Raw genomic sequence first — 22,356 nt, forward strand, 5'->3', positions numbered from 1 at the left:
TGTGCTGCGACAAGGCAGAAATACTACAGTTGAGAGGCAACAATGTCGAGATAAATCACTGGTTTATTTACAACCAGTTGGACAGAGTTTTTCTCTGTTCCTCTGTCTGTCTATCAGCCTTTTTCTCTCAACAACGCTGTACCAGTCACACACGGACACTGGGCTGTAAAATATGACAACGCAGCTGTCCCAGAATGGCTGTCGTTTCCTCGAAATCACAACGCTCTAGAAACAAAACATCAAAGATATTTATTAAGCCTTGGCAAGCGACTGAGCAGACACCTCTCTGAGGAGGCCTCAGCTGCATCAGCTCCTACACAGCTCCTTCTCAGCCCTCACCTGACTCTCTTAGCCAGACATAAACAACTTATCAGTGTCTTCGCAATTACCAAACACACTACACAGGACCAATTCACCATGCTGAAGAGAAAAGTCTTACCCAAAGATAAACAACTTATCAGCGTCCTCGCAATTACCAAACACACTACAGAAGGCCAATTCACCATGCTGAAGGACAACATCCCATCAACTCAAATTGAATCAAAAGTGGATCAGAATCTGTCTGAAATAGCAGCCTCAAGAGGGAGGGATGGTGTAAAGGGACACTCTAGGGTCCAAAACCTGCATTACAGGTGGAAAGAGATAGAGAGAGATAGAGAGAGAGAAAGAGATAGAGAAAGAGAGAAAGATAGAGAGATAGATAGATATAGAGAGAGATAGAGAGAGAGAGATAATCAAGGGAAATTCTGGGGGTGGTGATGGTGGTGGGAATATCCTTTTACGTCTGCAGCCATGGTCTTGGTCAGGTCTTTGACGTGTCAGGAAAGTGCAAGACTGTAGAGGTGGTGGGGGGTTGGCGGGGTCCTTACCGCACACACACACACACACATACACGTCCTTACCGCACTGGCCACGCCGTCTACACTAGAGCTACGCACCTGTGAACACGCATTCAACCACAACCTGAGCAGTCAGAAACACACACACACACAGACTGTGTGTGCAACCTAACCTGCCTCAGTGGCTGTCTGCTCTGGGGGAACAGCAAGGTAGATTAGGTTTCCCTGCCTGCTGAGCAAAAAGCTGCAGTTCTATGTCGGCTTTTTCCATCAAACACACACACACACACACACACACACACACACACACACACACACACACACACACACACACACACACACCTCCAGCTTCCCTTCATGTCCTCTCCCTGTCAATGAACTTGGGTCCAGTTTGGCTCTTGGGCAAGGATAATCTAACAGCACAGATGTCTGGAACCTTCCCTGCTTTCCCAGCATCTCCCTCCATCTTGGGCTTCAACACTCTCCTTCCACCATCTTTCAAACTCTGTGCGTTTCTGTCCGTGTCTACGAGGAGATGCAGCGTCCTCTAAAAACCTCAGCAGGTCCTCTGCCTTAAGCGGTCTACCATACAGAAATAGCACACATGCAAAGACAATATTGGACCAAAGGATTATGCCTATACAAGCATCCTCCCTCCCTCTGTCTCTCTCACACCACCACCTACTGTTTCATACAAAGTATACATCCCCTGATATTAGGAATCTGGCCTTTGCCGTCACCATAACCGCCGACACAGCTGCATTTCATATTACGTTTGACTTTAAACTAACAAGAACTCCAGACCACAAAACAGGGGGTCAAAGTTCAAACTATGCGGTGTGGGGAATTCTGGGTGCTGAGAGTTTCGGAGAGAAGCACAGACACAAACCAGCCACATATATTGTATATATATATACACACCCTTAAACCAGGTTCTCTGCCCCTGTTCTCCCTTCCTGCTCGCTGAGGGAACTCGGCAGATTTATTGCAGGAGTGAATGACAGAGTTCTAATGCCTTTCAGATCTGCTTTAGTACAACAGGGCAGCATTTCCCCCCCCAATCTGCCAAAGGGGTCTGGGAGCAGTCCAGAGCCCTTGCTTCACGCACACGCAAACACACTCTCACACTTTGACTCATTCAAAGAGCCATATGGACTCATATACATGAGGAATCCTGATGCAAACATGACGGTAGGAATTCACACAGCGTGAGAAACGCCGGTTTCTCTAGCAGAGTTTTCAGCGTCGTAACCCAAGGCAATTTTACATGTTTTTCGACTCGCTGGAAGAGATGGAATGAGATCACAGGATGGAGAGAGAGTTTTAAGGGAGAGAGAGAGGGGGGATGAAAGGAGGAGAGCAACCATTACCACATCCATTTCCACGACCGCAGTCATTCCAAACTCATCCTTCATTCCATCTCTCCCTCTCTCCTCTCTCTCTTTCTCTCTCCTCTCTACAGCTGTGTGGCCTCCGGTCGGCTGGTCCCGGCGTCGGGCTGGTTGTGATTTCATGGCTCTCGGGGGCCGGTGCAGCTGCACGGTGATATCGCTTTGCCCGCATTCGCTTTGCATTTGCAGTTATGACCCAGAGGCCCGCCATCGCTGCCTGTAGCTTATGGAAAAACTTCACAGAGAGAGAAAGAGAGAAAGAGAGAGAGAGAGAGAGAGAGAGAGGGTGAGAGAGAGAGGAGGAGGGGGGAGGGTAGATAAAGAGACAGAGTGACCAAGGGGGAGACATACAGAGAAAGAGGGCAAGAGAGAGAGATGGACAGAGGGGGCTAAAACCAAAACAGATGGAACGAGAAAGAGATACCGAGGGGAAAGAAAGGGAGAGAGAGATAGAGGGATGGTGCGAAAGAGAGACGGAGATCAAGAAAAAGAAAGGAGGGGGGGAAGGAGGGCGTGAGAGCGAGTGTGTGAGAGCGAGTGTGTGTGTGTGAGCGAGTGTGTGTGTGAGCGAGTGTGTGTGTGAGCGAGTGTGTGTGTGAGCGAGTGTGTGTGTGTGAGCGAGTGTGTGTGTGAGAGCGAGTGTGTGTGTGAGCGAGTGTGTGTGTGTGTGAGCGAGTGTGTGAAAAGAGGCTCTTTAAGGAGTGTCTCCCCACATGCTCTCAGCAGGCTGGTTTTGATGTGTTCATCGTGTTGTTGTTTTTCCTCACTCACTCACTCCTTCTCTCTCTCTCTCTCTCTTTTTCTCTCCCTCTTCCTCTCTCAATCCCCCTCTCCTCTCCTCTTCTCTCCTCTCTTTCACGTTTTCGGCTCGCTCGCCAGAAGGGGATCCAAATAAGTTCACGCATATTGTGTGCGGCGCGGCAGACAGGGGTTGGGGCCGCTGCACTGAGGCATTCTGGGGGAAAAAAGGCCTTTCCCAGAAAGAACACAGTGCAGGGCTTAGCAGAGAATTATGAGCCGATTCTAATAACCCGGGGGGAGAAAAATCTGAATAATAAAACACCCCTAAGCACACTGAGACAGACACACACACAGACGCAGACACACACACACATGCACACATGCAGACGCAGACACACACATACACACATGCAGACGCAGACACACACATACACACACATATGCAGACACAGACACACAGATATACATACACACACACTCAGAGAGAGAGAAAGACAGACAGACAGACAGACAGAGAGACAGACGGATGGCCTGGTTTTTCTCTGAGCGTCTCATCTGGGGGATCCCTAATGCTTTGTTCCTGCTGACACAGGACACATTTTGTGCTGCCAGCTCAGACGGAAAAAGTCAAGAGAACAAAAAAGGACTTGATGGTTTATGAGCCCTCCATAAGGCCACTGTTTACCTCACAACCACAACAAGCACAGGGACCTGTCTGGCCGTCACCATCAGGGGGGGGGGTGGTACAAGATATAGAGAGAGAAAAGTGTGAAATACTAGACCGAGAGAGAGAGAGATAGAGAGAGGAAGTGACAGAGCGAGGGAAATCCAGAAAGGAAGAGGGGAGTTTTGAGAGGTGTAAATCACTTTGCCTTTTATAGGCCAGAGGAGTGACGGCTAAGTGCAATCATAGATACGGGTGAGTGGCTACACAGCCCAACGGGTCGATGGAGTATAACAAAGTGGAATGAGCTAAAACCCAACCTCCGGTTTTATTTTATCTGTTTTGGAACGCCATCTTTGCTCCTGCCCACACATACGTAGTCACTCATTCACACTGCTGTACAACGTCTCCAACTGCACAGGGCTTGTTCTAAATATTAAAAAGCCAGATGTGGCGTGTTGGATGGCAGGTGTTTGCTTAGGTGTGAAGACTCGTGCCTGGTTATTTATTGGACGCCATTAAGGGCTTTGCACACTCTTCTGGGCGGTCTGGATGAGGCATTCACACATCGAATCGTGACTGAGAGACATTAATTAAGGAAAAAGAACATGGGCACACACACACACACACACCCCACTGAAAGTGCAGAGGTTCTTCTCGGACACTCTTTCCCTTTAAGTGTGACTAATTCAGCTCATTTCTCCATCATCGCCCCCCCCCCTCTGTCTCCCTCCGAACTAGGCCTTACCTCATTATTGGCCTTACTGTGTACGTGCATGTGTGTGTGTGTGTGTGTGTGTGTGTGTGTGTGTGTGTGTGTGTATGTGTGTGTGTGTGTGTGTGTGTGTGTGTGTGTGTGTGTAGTTCCTACTGCTCTCGAGGCCAAAGACCCAGGACGTGGGCGAGGCTGAGGATGTGGTTCAGAGGGGGAATCCGGTAGGATGCTTGTGGCGTTCTTAGGGCACACCGTGCACTCAAAACAAGACCTGACAAAGATCAAGCCAAGGGCAGGCGTTGGGCATGTCTCTCCAACGAGGACAAGCGTTAAGTGCTGAGGCCAAGTGTTGAGACATGTTCCATGGTGAAGGTGTGGTCGTGGCGCTCGCTCCCTGTGGGTGTGCAGACGTAGGAGAGTGGGGCCATGGTACTCACCCAGGTAGGGGATACAGGAGGTCATGCTCTGGCTGCTGATGTAGTCTCTCAGGCGTTTGTAGTTGTCCTCTTTGGCCATTAGGTACTCCAGCCTCTCAAACGCAGCCTTGTCCTTACGGCTCAGCAGCTAAAGCACACCAGGACACAGCGGCATCAGTCACCCATGAACACACATCTGTCCGTCTTGCTCTCTCACACACGCACGCACGCACACACACAACACAGGGCAGTATCGTAGATTATGTGGAAAGGGCTGCAATATGCCAAGTAAGCCCTGTCTCTGTCAGTCACTGAACATACACTCTTCACACACACACCTTCCCCATCACACTCCTAACACACACACCCCTACCCCATCACACTCCATACACACACACACCTACCCCATCACACTTCTCACACACACACCTACCCCATCACACTCCATACACACACACACACCTACCCCATCACACTTCTCACACACACACCTACCCAATCACACTCCTTACACACACACACCTACCCCATCACACTTCTCACACACACACCTCCCCATCACACTCACACACACACACCTCCCCATCACACTCCTCACACACACACCTCCCCATCACACTCACACACACACACCTCCCCATCACACTCCTCACACACACACCTCCCCATCACACTCCTCACACACACACCTCCCCATCACACTTCTCACACACCATCACACAGCCCATCTAATCAAAGGGCAGTGCGTCCTCACACCACCTTCAGGCCGGCCCATTTACTCTCTTAATTCCTTCCCCTCCCCGTCATTCTCGTTTTAAAAGATGGCCGAGCCGCAGGTGTCCCATCCTGTGGGGACCCTGTAGAGACAAGCGCTTCCAGTGTTCACCTGGCCATTACTGGAGTTTTAACGAGAGCTAAGAAACACAGGCGATAAAAAGCACCAGCGTATCACATGTCTGACGCTTGGTCTGCACTTCCTCACTCGCTCTCTTTCTCTCTCTTTATCCCTCTCTCGCTCACTCTCTATCTCTCTTTCGCTCTCTCTCCCTCTCTATATCCCTCTCTATCTCTCTCTCTCTCTGCTGGAAAATCAGCAGAGGGGAGATGATGATCGTTTTCTCTCCTGCGTCAAGCCTGATGTTACCTCAATTAACCCCCTTTCAAGCACCCAACACTCCCCCAGCCCCGAGACGTCAACGCGCCGACCTAACGGCCAAACACAACATGCTCTACGCCGCACTTGGTTGGCCTGGGCCTGCACGCCACACAGGGCTTCTTGTGGAGGGTCCATGGAGGGAGGGAGGGAGGGAGGGAGAGCATGTCTGATTTTTCATTCTGCTAAAGAGGAGAGTGAGTGAGTGCGAATTGTTGGCGGCCGGACGCAAAGATTCCAGTTAGGTAAGGGCAGAAAAATGCTGTTCTAGTCCTACTGCGGACAGACAGCCGCTCAGAGACCAGAAGCACTGGGAGAAGGGGAGATGTGTGTGTGTGTGTGTGTGTGTGTGTGTGTATGTGTATGTGTATGTGTATGTGTATGTGTATGTGTATGTGTATGTGTATGTGTATGTGTATGTGTATGTGTATGTGTATGTGTATGTGTATGTGTATGTGTGTGTGTGTGTGTGTGTGTGTGTGTGTGTGTGTGTGTGTGTGTGTGTGTGTGTGTGTGTGTGTGTGTGTGTGTGTATCTATGCAAGTCTGTGTATGTGCATGTCTGTGTGCATGTCTACTGTATATGACTATACATGTAATTACAGTAATGTAATGTGTGTGTGTGACTGTGTGTGAACGTACATACATGTAGGCATGTTCTGTGTGCTTAACTTTGCAAATCTGTGAGTGTGTGTGTGTGTGTGTGTGTGTGTGTGTGTGTGTGTGTGTGAGTGAGAAACAATGTGTGAGCGAGTGTGAGTGTGCAACAGATGTGTGAAAGAGTGGGTGTGAGAGTGGGTGTAAGAGAGTTTGTGGGAGAGTGTGTCGGAGAGTGAGTATGAGTGTGAGTGTGAGTGTGCAACAGATGTGTGAGTGTGGACAGAGATCCCTGAGCGGCAGGAGCAGAGAGGCTTTTGACTGCGCACAGCGGCCGTTGTCATAACAATGAGCGGCTCAGACTTTGAGGCGCGGGCCGCCCGTCCAGCTGGCTCTCTGACGGACGGACGCTTCTCCTGTCCGCTGTCCGCTACTCAGCTACAGCAGCACCCAGAGACAGAGCCGGTCAATAAAACCGAACCAGCGACTGCCATTCCAAGTTCCAAAGACGCCAAATTCCACTTCAGATAACAGCCAGGTGGACATTTATACGACACGCAACGGCAGTTTGTCACTTACCATTGGATTTCACACGTTTCAAATGCCATTTTGTGTAACCACCGTATGAAACGCTCCATAATCAATGCTGCCTTCTGACAACTTAAGTGGAAAGAAAATGATTCTTGCCATGAACGCAAACTGCCTTTGACATGCACATTAGTGCTCAATATGGATGCAAACAGCTGAATTGTACTTCTGTATCACTACTGTGCAAATGGGCCAAAAAATGGCTCTTAATTGACCATTTAAGTGCGAAGAAAATTATATCCCCCCGTAAACGCAGAGAGGCATTTTATATCAATGTGCCCTCATAATAAATCACATTCATGCGCTGTGGGGAGAGGACAAGGCTGGCCCTAGTGCCCGTCTGCAACCGAAACAGGTGTCTGGTTTACAGAGCTGCGAAATAGATTTTTTACTGTGGAATAGCCTGGATGCTTCTAGAAGCGGAAGGAGAAGAAATAATGACTGCTGCTGTTACTTTTCTTTTTAAAAAAAAGGGAGAAACAGAACATCACATTCTGAGAGAGAAAGAGAGAAACAGCTAACATTCCGTCTCTGTCCGTCTCTCTCTCTGTCTGTCTCTCTCTCTCTCCTCTATTACACCAGTTCATCATAATGAGGCCTCATTAGTGTCTGCAAGCCTCACTGCGTTCCACTAACCCAAGAAGGTTCCTTCCTGTCCCAAAATCTGGTTAAGCTGGTAGACAGAAACTTTGCCATAAACATCAGCACAGAGAAGCTGGTTTGTAGGTGAGAAGTAAGTTCCTGACAGCAAGTGAGTGGGACAGACAGGGGTGGGGCTGGGGACAGAGTAGTCAGTGAGGAGGGGAAAGGAGAAGGTCTTGATTTAAAACCCAGACGCCTATAAGCCCCAGGTCCAATACAGTAGGACCGTTTCATGGAGGAAGCCGAAATGACGCCATAACAGCGAGAGAGACATAAATTAGAGCGTTAGGCAGGGCCATAAACAGCTGCTGACAGGAAGTGGAACTGAGAGTGAAGTCAACAAAGAATATGAGCGTCTGCTTGGGGGCTCTTAGCAGAATTATCATGTGTGGTGTCTAAAGCTGGAAACAGACCTCCCGATAATAACGCAAGTAAATAAACCAAATCTACAGACGGAGTCTGGTATTATCAGAAGTTAGTTATGAGTACAGACATAACGATCGAGCTGTTGGCTGTTTCATGTCATAATTGCAACCATGGCGACCATAGAACGGAGCGGTCAAGAATATAATCAAACATGTTTGATTGAATCTGGATTGATGAGGATTCAAATCGGTCACCCAAATACACGCAATGGTTCCAGCTGCGACTTAACACTGCAACTACCATTGACTCCCACAGACTAGCCATGATGGTCACGGATGTTCCATCCTTTCAAACTAGGGCTTAAAAATAGGAAGGTGTGTTGCCAGCTTAAACAGGTGTTGGGGGTTGGGGGTGGTTGAGTACTCACTGCCCAGGTCTTGGTGAGTCTGAAGATGGGCGCGCTCTGCAGGCCGGACACCACTGCCATGACCGCATGCAGGTTGTTCATGTCACACAGTTTCTGTGGGCACACAGAGGGCACAGGGCTCAACGAGCTGACAACATGGTTATGGCAAGCACACTGGACACACACACACACACACACACACACACACACACACGCACGCACGCACGCATGCACACACACACACGCGCACGCACGCACGCACACACGCACACACACACGTGCACTCACACACACACGCGCACACTGTACACACACGCACACACACACACACGGACGCATGCACGCTGTACACACACACACGCACACACCAAAAGGATCTGCTTTCAGATTTTGGTAAAAGAGACAGACACAGACACAGGCACAGGTTTTACCTTGGCAGTCCTGATGTAGAGACTCAACACTTCTGCCCTTATCTTCAATGTCTGGGCGTGAAGGATCTCCCTTACAACCCAGAAACTTGTCTGTAAAACACACACACACACAAACACACATTAAACACCCATCAACCCAATGAAAAAAAACATATCATTGCCCTCCCCGTCCCATAATAAAACACTCATAAAACAGACACAAAGTCCAGAATAACAATTTCAACATACTATAAACGGCGCACAAAAAAATGCAATAAAAGCGTTAACCTCTTCATAGAACACCCACCTAATGCAGCCCCTCAAACAAGCCCCTATAACAAGACCATTATCCCTCACATAAAAACATGGAGCACTTTCCTGTGCACACAGAGGGGGTCTGGGGCAAAGCGGCTTCCTGAGAAGTGTGTGTGTGTGTGCGCAGTGACAAAGCACCCTCATTACCATCCGACACCTAGAACATGAAAAGTTCCACTATCGTCCAGTGCAGGCTTTTTCCGTCAGCAATCGGCTGTTTTATTAATAAATAAGCCCGAGTGCTTACTTTGGCCCTGGCCGAGCCGACCGGGTCACCTTTCTCAAAGGAGAGCGGATTGACCAGAATAACAACCTTTTGGGGATGATGGTGAGAGCCCTACTGGAGCTTGACATGCCACAGAGAAAGAGCCCGTGGGGAGAGAGGGGGAAAATGTGCTTTCCACAAAGCAAATGAAAAACACCACAATACATCACTATGCATGCTGCCCAAAGGCAGCCTTCAAGAGTCAGTGTGTGTGTTCTCACTTTCTCTCTCCTTCCTTGTGTGTAGGCGAATGGCGCAGTGTATTATTGCGCTCGTGTGTGTGTGTGTGTGTGTGTGTGTGTGTGTGTGTGCTGATTGTTTTTTTTGAGTAATTAGTTGCAGCCTGCCATCAGCATAGAGCCCTTGCGGACTTCTCCCAACTCAGCATTTCCAGCATGACAAACTACCCATCAATACTGCATCAGCACCAGCACTCACTCGCTGACAAACCAAGATCTTCACCATCAGTGCCAACCACAGACAGCTGCAGAGCAGTGTGTGTGTGTGTGTGTGTCTGTGTGTGTGTGTGTGTGTGTGTGTGTGTGTGTGTGTGAGAGAGAGAGAGACTCAGAGTCAGACTGAGAGATAGATAATCTATACCAGGCTTTGCATTATTGACAAGTTAGCCCCATCTTGTCTCACTTGCACTGCGCTTACACCACTCAGTCATTTTAACACTTCAACAAAAGTTCCAAGAAGGAGAGCAACTTAACGCCACAGCCTTCTGGAAACTTCTGGAGTGGGGTGCAGACTGCGGAGTGTGGCGGCGGGCGTGCGAAGAGGCTTCCACTGCAGAGGCAGAGGCAGAGGCTGAGCCTGAGGCAGAGGCAGAGGCAGAGGCAGAGGCAGAGGCTGAGGCAGAGGCAGAGGCAGAGGCAGAGGCAGAGGCAGACGCGAGCGGCACCCCGGAGCAGAGGGAAGGAATCGGTCTCATCTCCTGGCCTGGCCATGAAGAGACTCATAAGCAGAGAAGGACAGATGCATGACTAACGAGCAGCAGAAGACGATACGCATGATAATGAGAGAGGGGCCACATCATCACTCCGATGGAGGGAATAATAGACGGGTGGGAGGGAGAGAAAGACATGCATGGAGGGAAGGATGGAGGGAGGGAGAGGTGTGAAGGCAGACAAAAAATATAATAATTCTCACACAGGAACTGACAGAGACAAAGAGAAATGGAGAAGGAGAAAGAAAGAGAAAGAGAGAAAGAAAGAGTAGAGAAATAGAGTGAGGGAGATTCTACTTCCATGCGTTTCTACAACACAGGAGAAGGGTGGAGGTTAGTCATTAGACATTCGTTCGCTTTTGGTTTGTTTGTTTGTTTATTAAAGTTACAGAAGAGTAGGCTTCTTTAGCTTGTATTTTATTCCCCTTTTCCTTTAGCTGCTTAACGCCTCCACCCCCCCTTCTCCTCCTCCTCCACCTCCTCCTCCTCCTCCTCCCCCTCCGTACCACCGGGCCAGGGGAGCGAGCCCAGCTCTGACAGTTGTGTGCTAATGGCCCATTGCGCGGCGCGGCCCTGACTAGGTCAGGAGGAGAGACGAGGACACGGAGAGGGGGACAAAAGATGACTGTTTTTGGAACGCCAGCCTTACGTAACTGCGGCTGGGCTGGTCTCATTTAACTTCTCAGTGTCTTTCCACTCCTAATCCCGCACCCAAACTCTCCTCATCTCTCTCCCTCAGACTGATCTAATGGCACGTCTTGGATACGGCTGCTGCATTGGTGAGGAGCAGGATGGAAATCGAGAACCTTCCACCCCACCCCCCCCATGGAGCTGTTCCGGAGGGTTCCGACGCGGAGCTGCCGTTCCAGGTAGCGGCGGTGCCATGATGAGAACACCAGTGCCGGCCGCCGAGCTCGCCAGAACACGCCAGGGGGTACCAGGGTCATGTGTTCACCTCCTCATGCACAGAGCGCTTCACACACACACACACACACACACACTCATTACATTTGATCGCATTAGATCATTTCACTGCAGGTGTTTCCGTAGGAGCGGCATATAGTCGTAAAAACCTGAAACCTCTCGTATAAAGCATCGGAGTTGACGTAACCATAGAGAGAGAGAGAGAGAGAAAGAGTTGAGAAAGAGAGAGAGATGAGAGAGAGAGAGAGAGAGAGAGAGAGAGAGAGAGAGAGAGAGAGAGAGAGAGATGAGAACGGAGGACACTGAGGCAGCGGTTGCAGCCTGAGCCCAGAGGTTACTGTATGCACTCTTCTAATGTGGTCGGATTCGCATCTGGAATGTAACCAACATCAACACCAGCACCACCTCCCATGCCCTGCCACCCCACCTCAACCCCCACCCTGCACCCAGCTTTCTTCTGCAGCCACAGGTATATTGCTCTCACAGCGTAAACAACTGGCATTGAAAAAATGGCTATTAGCTTTAATGAGAGAGAAAGAGAAAGAGAGAGAGAATGAAAGAGGGAGAGAGAAGGAAAAAGAAAGAGAAGGACAGGACAAGTTTTTTTGGAGATAAACATCTCTAGCGTGGAGGGGACCAGATGAGGGTAAAACAGCCCGAGGTGGATATGCAAATGGGGACGACGAGACAGACCTGCAAACCGCTCCTCATTTGCAACATCTGCAAGCCCACTGAGCAACCTGCCTAATGAGCGCGTGTGTGTGTGTGTGTGTGTGTGTGCGCACGTGGGTGACAGAGAAAGAGAGAGAGAGTGCAAGCAAGCGAGAGAGAGAGAGAGAGTGCGAGCGAGAGAGAGAGAGAGACTTTGACTTTTAAGGTTCCTTTATTGACAGTCAAAAAAGGAAACCAGGTAACATTAAAACCAATCCATAATAAGTGCTTAATGAGTGCTTAAAATTTTCCAAGCCCGTAGGACTGACTGGTAGAAAGGGGTCAGCCCTGAAAGCCCCAACCCCCCCCCCCCCGCCCCCCCCCCCCCAGCAGTCTCTGGGCCGCCTGCAGCCGGAAAGCGTCCACTCAGCTTCCTATGTCCATGAGGCCTTGGCCCCCCTCCTGCAGCGGGAGGTATAACACAGCCGCTCTGAGCCAGTGCTGCCCTGACCAAAAGAAATCCACCATCATACGCTGGATCTCCACCACCAACTCCTTGGGTGGATCCAGAACAGACATCCGGTGCCACAGTGCCGAGGCAATGAGGTTATTCAGGACCAGAACTCTCCCCCTATATGACAGCTGAGGTAGCAACCATTTCCATCTAGACAACCGAGCACACAATTTATTAACTAACCCCTCTCAATTTTTCTGTTGAAAAACAATGTCCCCTAAAAACACACCCAGGAATTGTAATCCCTTTCGATCGCATTTTAAATTACAGGGGAGCTTTGGAGCATCACACTCTCTCCCACACCACAAGGCTTCGCTCTTAGTCCAATTTACCTTAGCAGAAGATGCTCTCTCAAACACTGCCTATGCCTGACGAACAGAGCTCACATCGTCATTATTGTAAACCATAATAGTTACATCATCTGCATATGCTGAGAGCTTTACAGGCTCTTCCAACATCCCAACCCTAAAACCCCCCAACCTTTGTCTGGTCACGGATTAAGAACAAGTTATCTTGTATTGTTCGACCCTGAATACAGTAGGACTGATCCTTATGAATTATAGTGTCCATGTGTTCCCCAAGTCTATTTGCCATCACTTTTGATAAAATCTTATAGTCCGTACATAGTAAAGCCACAGGTCTCCAATCGGCGAGCAAACATACTGTAAGTCCCCCTGTCAGGGCCGCCCGTCGACAGCTCTTGGAGAGCGATCCATCCCTGATCCACTCCTGCAGCACTTCAAAAAAGTTGTTCCCAATTATCACCCAAAAAGCCTTATAAAAGTCTGCAGGAAGACCGTCCATGCCTGGGGCTTGACCTATAGACAGCTGTTGTACAGCAGCAGTCACTTCCTGAAAAGTTATAACAGATTCCAATATCCGTCTCTGATCCGCGCTGATTTGCGGGAGATTCTGTAGAATATCATCCCAGAGAGAGAGAGAGAGAGAGAGAGGTCTCCCTGTCCTTAAATGACAAGACAAATTACAACTGCGCCTGGCTAAACAAGTTTGAAAAAAGACAGTGCCTTCAAATGCGGTTCCAGCCATACGACCACTAACAACAACAATAAAACAACACCACACACACAAACTGTTGAATGTGAAGGACACCCACAGGAAAGGCCTTGAGAAAAAAGGCAGAATCCTTTTACTGCTCTATTAATGGTCACATAAAACTTCCCTGTTAAAAGCTTAGAGTGAACAATAATAATAAACCAGACAGGAACCTAGGAGCTTTGCCATGGATGCATGCACACACACACACACGCGCACACACACGCGCACACACAGGGATCTGCAGAAGTCAGGCCTGTGAATAAGTGTGGGTCTTATATAAAATAAAACTGTTAGGTTAAGAGCTGTGCTAATAAAAGCCCTTGCAGCTGTATACATTATGCTACACACCGTTTAGAATTCCTCAACATCCTCTCACATCCCACCCCCACACCTCTACTCAAACATGTGTGTACGTGTGTACGCGTGCGCACACACACACACACACACACACACACACACACACACACACACACACACACACACACACACACACACACACACACACACACACACACACACACACACACACACACACACACACACACACACACACACACACACACACACACACACACACACACACACACACACACACACACACACACACACACACACACACACACACACACACACACACCCCTCTACTCAAACGTGTACATCCACACACCCCTCTACTCAAACGTGTACATCCACACACACACATACATCTCTATTATACTTATACTTATTCAAACACACACACACACCTCTACTCAAACGTGTCCACACACACACACCTCTACTCAAACGTGTCCACACACACACACAAACCTCTAATTCCCCGAGCCGCTGTTGTTGCAGGCAGCTCACTGCGCCGGGATTAGTGTGTGTTTCACCTCACTGTGTGTTCACTGTGTTTCACTAATTCACGGATTGGGATAAATGCAGAGACCAAATTTCCCTAATGGGATCAAAAGAGTATATATACTTATACTTACACTAACTTACTTATTCAAACACACATACACACCCACAGCAGTGTTAAAAGGCAGCATCCATGATTTAGCCAGAAATGGATGTTTATAATTGAAATAGAACCATGGAGATGGTGTGCCATCACACAGCCCTCCAAACCTGCAACAGCCCCATCTAAATCATACACTCAGCAGAACACTCACATGTCTCCTGTGCAGAGGGTCTAAAGGCCATCGGTCACTGCAACCATGATGTACATACATTTCCATAGGTTAACTATTCATTACATCCTAAAGCTGTGGGTGCAACCATAACCATTCATAAACAATGACCATTAGCACATGTGCAAACCCACTGCAGCTTGTTATGCAAAGGAAAAACTGACAGGTACAGTACATAGGCTACCACACACAAGGACCACAAAAAAACCAAACAATAACCAGAGTGTCTGACAGTAGACTGGATGGCAGCCTTCCTTACTACAGATGATGATGATGATGATGACAATAAAAGGTACGCAAGAGGGGGAGGGGGGGCTGATGTTGAGGGGTCCACTCAGAACGTTTTGTTCTTGCTGTTCCACTTCCCATTATTCATAAAGCACATTTGTGTTGGCTGCAGTGTGTGTGTGTGTGTGTGCGCGTGTTTACGTGTGTGTGTCTATGTGTGTGAGAGGCATAGAGAGTGCATAACATCTTGAATGGCTGTTTGGGCTGATATATATATATATATATATATGAGAGAACTTTCCACAGAAACACATTCCTGATAGATATCCTCATATTTACACTGGAGGACTGTGTAGACCATTTAAAAGGTGTAGCGTAATGTGTGTGTGTGTATGTGCTGTAGATGAAAAGACCGGAGTACTGCCAACGCATCATTGGCACAATAAACTGATGGCAAACTGGTAACCTCAGGAAATGAGTCCACACACACACACACACACACACACACACACACACACACACACACACAAAGAGACGGGGCCAGCTAAGGACAAACCATTTATATTCATTGCATCTCCCTTTCTGCTGGTGTAAAAAGCTCCTCTGGGACATTGGTGCTCTTCTCTTCCCTCTTATCCTCCTCTCTCTCTCTCTGTATCTCCCTTTCTCTCTCTCTCTTTCTGTATCTCCACTTCTCCCTCTCTTTCTCTCGCCCTCTTCCCACTCCCCTCATTCTCTCCTCGTCTTCCCCTCGTTCGAGACAAAGTATTAATCAGTCTGCGCAGACAGAGTTACACACCTACTGTTGCCATGGCAATAGAGTTCTGGAATGATGGACCCCCCCACCACCAAATATCTCCACTGCCAGGGTGATAAATCAGTGACACTGGAAATATATCTCAGCCATTTCAAATAAATACTGACTAGAAACAGAAAGGACACTGTGGAAAAGTGTGCACACACACACACACACACACATTAGCGCTTGCCAACAGATTATATTAGGATGCAAGAGGAAAAAATCCTTAGAATGACGTATTTAAAAGTGGACTCAGGTGAGGGAACATTACATGCGTGGATGTGTGCGCGCGCTGAGGGACTCTTGTTTACCTGGTTGAACCTGCGGGTGAAGGCCACAACATTGGGTGCAGTAATGTGCTTCTCCTTCTTGTTCCAGCCACAGCTCGACAGCTCCTGCAACACACACACACACACACACACAGCATTAGTCTGTAGAACTTCATTGTCTCTCTCTTAATGGGCAACTGGAGCTGGATGATCTTGTGTGATTTATTTGCTGTGTTAAGCTGTCAGTTTTGGTTAATATGCATATTTATATTCATCTTTTACTGTCAATTTAGCCCAGAATCTCTTTACGTGACTCATAACAAAAGCCATCAGAGCAGAGCAGAGCATCCTGCAGAGGCCAGACGGAGCACAATCCATCTGCAGCAGCCGCCCCCCCCGCCCCCCCCCCTAAAGGAACACACAGTACACAGGCCCCATGCCACGTCTAAAACTAACACACGCACACAAACACACACATGCATAAACAGACACACATGGACATACACACGCATACACATGTGTACACACACACACACACACACACACACACACACCACTTGTATGGAGGCAGTTACAACGTTAGAAAGCATCTTGGTAAATGAGTGCATTTGGAGACATTACCACTGAAAGGGTGAAATTAAGTAGGGCTGTGTGTGTGTGTGTGTGTGTATATGTGTGTGTGTGTGTGTGTGTGTGTGACCGAGAGAGACAGGACTGGCGAGACAGACTCAGCATGAACATGGCATACTGTGTGGTGCACGTCTGGACGCTGAAGCTGAGGGAGTGTAGGCCTGGACGACGCTGCCCACTGGTAGACAGCTACTCAGAGGGACAGCAGAGACACACACACACACGCACGCACGCACGCACGCGCACACGCACACAAGGCGTCAGAACCAGCCCAGCAAAACTCCCAACTGGCCTCTTTCCTCTTCTGGGTCACACTGACCGCAAAAACAAAAAAACAAAGAAACACACACACACACACACATACAAACCATCTCTCTCGCTCTCTCACACACACACACACACACACCCGCAATCTTCCTAGGGAGTTGGCTATCCTCTCATACCCATGACAATGCCTAAGCCAGCCCCAACAAATCAAAACACTGCTCATATCTAGGGGTGTGCGTGAATAATCGTAGCATTTTATTCCCTGTCATAACTGCTTATGGCTCACGCTGTGCGACTCTGGAGCGATGCTGCGTCTTATCCGAGTCCAGATCTCTGGCCAGGCTCCACAGCCTCTAACACGAACATACGCAGAACCACAGGCCCGCGGAGCACCACTGCACAGGCAGCGGGCAGCAGACCTGGGCCCTGGAGATCCACAACACTGCCCTCCACTTCCTGTTCTGAAATAGCACGGCCACTGTCTCTTCCACACACGGGAACAAGCTCTTGGTGCTTTACAGCTGACAGTTTGTTTGCAAAGACCTTCTGATCGAGACGTTTATGTGTTTTTTTTTTTTTTTGGGGGGGGGGGGGGGGGGGGGGGGTGTTCCCCATTAATCGCAGAAGACCGCAAGTGTCAAAACGAAGACTAAACTGGTATCAATCAAAAGCTGCGTTCAATAAATATTTAGAGAACAAAGCAAACAAGTGGGTCGGGAGGGTTGCCGGTGTTACGGGAGAGTGGCGTCATCGGCTCCAAGCTAACGCCACCTAATTCCACTCCACCCGCTGCACAGCTTTTACTCCTCACTTCTCACTTTCATCTCCTCCCGACACATGAAAGGCCGGCTAGTCCAACACAAGAGACGCCGTTGGTTTTGTGGCTCGGGTATTCGGAATTCATCTGTGAATCGCAGCTTTCAAAATGCCATCGTTCCAAACGGAGTGGAGCGATGGCCACGCGGGAAGGCAGGAGAGGGAGGGAGATTGGTGGTGGTGGGGGTGAGCTCTTCTGTTGTATTTCTTGGGGTGATTGCTGCACCTGAAAGGCACATCGACCCTGAAACTGTAGCAATGTTCTTTTATTTTCCCCAAGTGAGAGTGCGGTTCCTAACAGCAACTTCAAATCCTTAACTCAATTTGCTTCTTGGTCAGTGAAGGTATGTTTCTCATTGTGTTGGACTTCTTCTGCTTCCCAATGTTGAGCTAGGAAAAACGCTAACACATGACGCGGCAGAGAAACAGACAGGAGAGAGTGGGAGAGGCCAAGTACTGTGGTGGAGCTTATTTTCTGTTTGCCTCTCGTGCTCTCTCTCCAATACATCAGACGCCTCAAGCCTCAAATCCGCTCCAGTTTCGCGGTCAGCACTTATGTGCCAAAAAGATTACATTACTTGACCTGCCGCCCGAGCCGTGCCAACACATACAGATCCACCAAGCTGCAGGTTTACACAGGGCTCCAGTGGGGAGCATCCCAGACCTCAGGAGACTCAAAGAGAACCATCCAGAGTGCCAGAAGAAGAGGGGGCGGGCGAGTGGGAGAGAGGGGGGAGGGAGAGAAAGAGAGAAATATATATATTTTTTTTAATTTTACAATAACTTTACTGCATCAAATGCATGTTACATTACATGTTTAAAATCACAAATAACAAAAAAAAAAGATGAAAGAAAATAAATAAATAAATATAAAAATGCAGTCTCGTATGATGCAAGTGTAAAGACCAGTTCATCATTATTTAAGGAACATAGCACTCCATTAAAGCACCAAATATGTTCAAAAATGGCAAGGTTACATGTAGACTTGTAAAAGTTAAAATCCATTTGAATTCTTAACTTTATCAGTCTTAATAAAACAATCATAGCATCATAGTCTCATTCCTGTTCCATTTTGTTTTTCCTGCTAAAGTAAACAGCCATTTTTGCATTACCTAAAATGTAATTGATCAATTGTGCCTTGGAACTAATCTTCTTACAATACTTAAAACCAAGAATAAAACATTTGCTTTGAAAAACATTCAAACATTTGAACAAGTTTTTCCAAATAATCAAAAAAAGAACCTAACCTCAAGCAGTACAAGAAAGCATGGAACACTGTTTCCCTTTGTAAAGAAAAGGGACAGTCTTGTCTGATATCCGGATTCAATATAGACACAAAAGAATTTGTTGCCACAATACCATGAAGTATCCTCCATTGCAAATCACTCATTTTTTTGGTTAATTGTGGCTTGTACAAGGCTCTCCATTCAGGCTTAACATGTATCAGTTTTATGAGTTAACCACTTTTTGTTTAAGACTAACACATGTTTTATACATAGCTTTCCCATTAACAATATCCATGTCCATTACCATTTCCTCAATAGGGAACAGAATAGAATCTTCATTTTCATCTGTTTTAGGCAATAAGGACAACCTGGGAAAGGAGTTACTACAAGTCTACAAGAATCCCAATTTTTCTGCAATGCACTGTGATCACCTAAAAAGACTCCAAGGTACCTGAACCCTCCTTTTGTCCAAGTAAGCCCATCTGGGAGTTTTGGAGGTTGACAACTCCAATTACCCACTAAAATGGCTTCACTTTTATTCCAGTTGACTTTAGCAGATGATAATAGTCCAAAATCTTTAGCAATATTGTTGAGTATGTCCATATCTTTCATGATGATCATTATCATTTTTATCAGTCTGTACGTGATTGGTAACCTCTTTTGGTTCATTATCCACCACTGGCGTGGTCTGTGCGTTTTTTTGTTCGGTTGATTCATCAGTAGTAGCAGGAACACTAGCACTATTTTCGGCTGTGTCATTTGACGTCCCAGGCTCTGTCTGTTTTTCTGGACAGGCCCTTATTAGATGGCCTACCTGGCCACAACCAAAGCATTTCATTGAATTTGTAGAGACATAGATAGTGTAATAAAAGCCGTCAATCTTCAAATTTAGAGTCATGTCAATTTCAGTGTCAAGATCATGTAGACAGAGCGCCTAAAGGAAACAACATGTTTCAACAATGGCGATTTAGACGCGATGGACATTTTCTTTATTGGTGAAACTAACTTGCCATACCTGGCAAGATTCTCAGTCAGAACTTCGTCACTAATTAAGGGTGGCACATTCGACAAGATCACTTTTTTGGCTGGCATTGATAGAGGAAGAACAGAAATAAATTCTTCATTGATCACAACTCCTCGCACAACCACGTCTTGAGCCATATCTACTGATCCTAGGAACAGCACAACCGCATTATTCATACGTGAAGCAGAAAGTATATTATCATGGCCAACCATCTCCCCAATGGCTAAGCTGCAGTCCTCAACACTAGTTGTTGTGGGTATTTTAACGGCATGCCGCCGCGTAAGAAACCCTAAGTTCACCATACCTGGGTCAGAGTGCTCCCAGGGGTGGAGGCAGACGCCCAGGTAGGCTTACTACGATCTTACTTTACTAATAAAGTTATCACAAGTACCAACACGAGCAAACACACAAAAGACAAACAAACATAAAGATAGACAAAAGATGGAAAATAAAGATTAGAACACAGTCGTTCCTGGCACAGCGGCAAAGTCCTTACTCACTCACTCCACATGCGCACAGAGAGAGAGAGAGAGAAAGAGAGAGAGAGAGAGAGAGAGAGAGAGGTTCAACCCCCATTTATTGGATCATTCCTCAAACCATGGAATCATAACGCACCTGATACAAAGCCAACAACGTACAAATGTACATAAGAGAGAGGGGGGGGGGGATGGGGAGAGAGAGAGAGATGCTTTAATCATGTCAGGAGTCATATTAAAGAATTTCACTGATCAGTGACAAGATGAGAATAGGCAATGCCTGTCGCTGATGAGTCTCTCTTTCTCTCTCTCTCGCTGACACTCGTGTTTATTTTATAGACACAGGTATCCAAACATCGGCACTGCCTCAGCCTGTCTCTCAAACTCCCTCAACACACACACTGCATTCTCTCTCTCTCAAACACACACACACACACACACGCCTCCCACCCCCCTCGGCTCTGGATAATGAGGGCCAGACGGAGATGGTCCACTGCTGGGTGTCTGACCGCAGACTGGGCCGGTTCCTGGTAAAAAAGGCTGCAGTGATTCTGGAAAGGCAGTGGCGTGGTAAGCAGCAACAGCACGACCCTGAGGAGGTGTGTGTGTGTGTGTGTGTGTGTGTGTGTGTGTGTGTGTGTGTGTGTGTGTGTGTGTGTATGTGTGTGTGTGTGTTGCTGCCGCTGGCCCTGGAGGCAGGGGAGGGCTGGACAAAGAGCCCCTTATAAGAGCCACACACCTCGAGCCGCTCGGCCCGGATCATTACCACCTACAGGGAAAACGGCTTGATCTGATACCACAGAGATGATGGAGAGGCACTCTCAAACAAACACAGTGCACTGCACACACACACTCATACACCAAAACACACACACACTCTCATACACCAAAACACACACACACACACACACACACACACCATATGAAGCTAATGTGCAGTAGTAAGTGACAGGGCAGGCGTCCAGCTGTGTGGCTGAAGGGATATGAGTGGGGAGAGCTGACCCCGTGTGGTTGGGCCTGACTGGACTGGGCTCCAAACTCTCCTCAGAGTGAACACCTGACCTCTTGCACCCGAGGAGACCGAAGGAAAACCATCAATCTCCCTCTCGCTCATTCACTTTCACATACACACACACACAAACACGTTCACAGCAGGAACTTACACTGGACACTTACCATGTACTCATGTACACGCACACACACACACACACACACAAACTGTGTCATTAGTTACGTACAGTGGGGGTAAGAAAACCACTGTCAAAGACCTGGAGTGAAGGAGTCAACATCAACTAGTTAGCACAATTCATCTTCATTAAATTCTGGAACTTTCTTTCCAGAAGACAAGCTCTACATGAGGTAGAAACTGAATGAGAGAAAGACCAATACAGAAAGTAATAAAGGGAAACAGAAATAAAGCAAGCAAAAGGTTGGCGGTCAAGGTCACACCAACTGTGAGACTATGACAAACAGTGGCTCATTATAGGGTCCACGTTTAGACTCCATTGCCCTCAGCGTGGCTTGACCACTGCCTTATCGGCCCGCTCCATCTGTCGGCCGAGTGAATCACCGCATTGTTCCACGGCTTCAGCGGCGACGGGTAAGAACTGCCCACCGTGCGCTCCCCAGAGCAAAGGGCCCCGGAGAGGCTTGGAAGTGTGTGTGTGTGTGTGTGTGTGTGTGTGTGTGTGTGTGTGTGTGTGTGTGTGTGTAGGGGCAGGGGGAGTGGTTGGGGTAAAACAGGGCTAACCCAGATGAGCACAGACAGGGCATTGTGAGCTTCACACACCTGGGAGAATGGAGGTTCAGTGGGGGTGGGGGGTGGGGTATGGCGGTCCAGTGGGG

The 22,356-nt window shown here is 48.1% G+C and overlaps 1 protein-coding gene across 3 annotated transcripts in view; it reads right to left on the reverse strand.

The window, feature by feature from the left end:
* The window catches only part of ralgps2 (Ral GEF with PH domain and SH3 binding motif 2), a 119,491-nt gene that overhangs the window by 46,692 nt on the left and 50,443 nt on the right, over nt 1-22,356 (reverse strand). For all 3 annotated transcript variants that reach the window (XM_076277974.1, XM_076277972.1, XM_076277973.1), the window contains exons 6-9: nt 16,115-16,198; nt 8,949-9,038; nt 8,539-8,631; nt 4,788-4,914 (exon numbers count right to left, since the gene is read on the reverse strand). In XM_076277974.1, coding sequence (XP_076134089.1) covers nt 4,788-4,914; nt 8,539-8,631; nt 8,949-9,038; nt 16,115-16,198 — 394 coding nt within the window. The remainder of the gene's footprint in view (nt 1-4,787; nt 4,915-8,538; nt 8,632-8,948; nt 9,039-16,114; nt 16,199-22,356) is intronic.

Source organism: Alosa pseudoharengus, unplaced genomic scaffold (genome assembly GCF_046254945.1).
Source record: "Alosa pseudoharengus isolate Yale_2024_CS ecotype anadromous, Long Island Sound unplaced genomic scaffold, YU_APseudo_1.1 YU_APseudo_1.1_scf_11, whole genome shotgun sequence".
NCBI lineage: Eukaryota > Metazoa > Chordata > Actinopteri > Clupeiformes > Clupeidae > Alosa > Alosa pseudoharengus.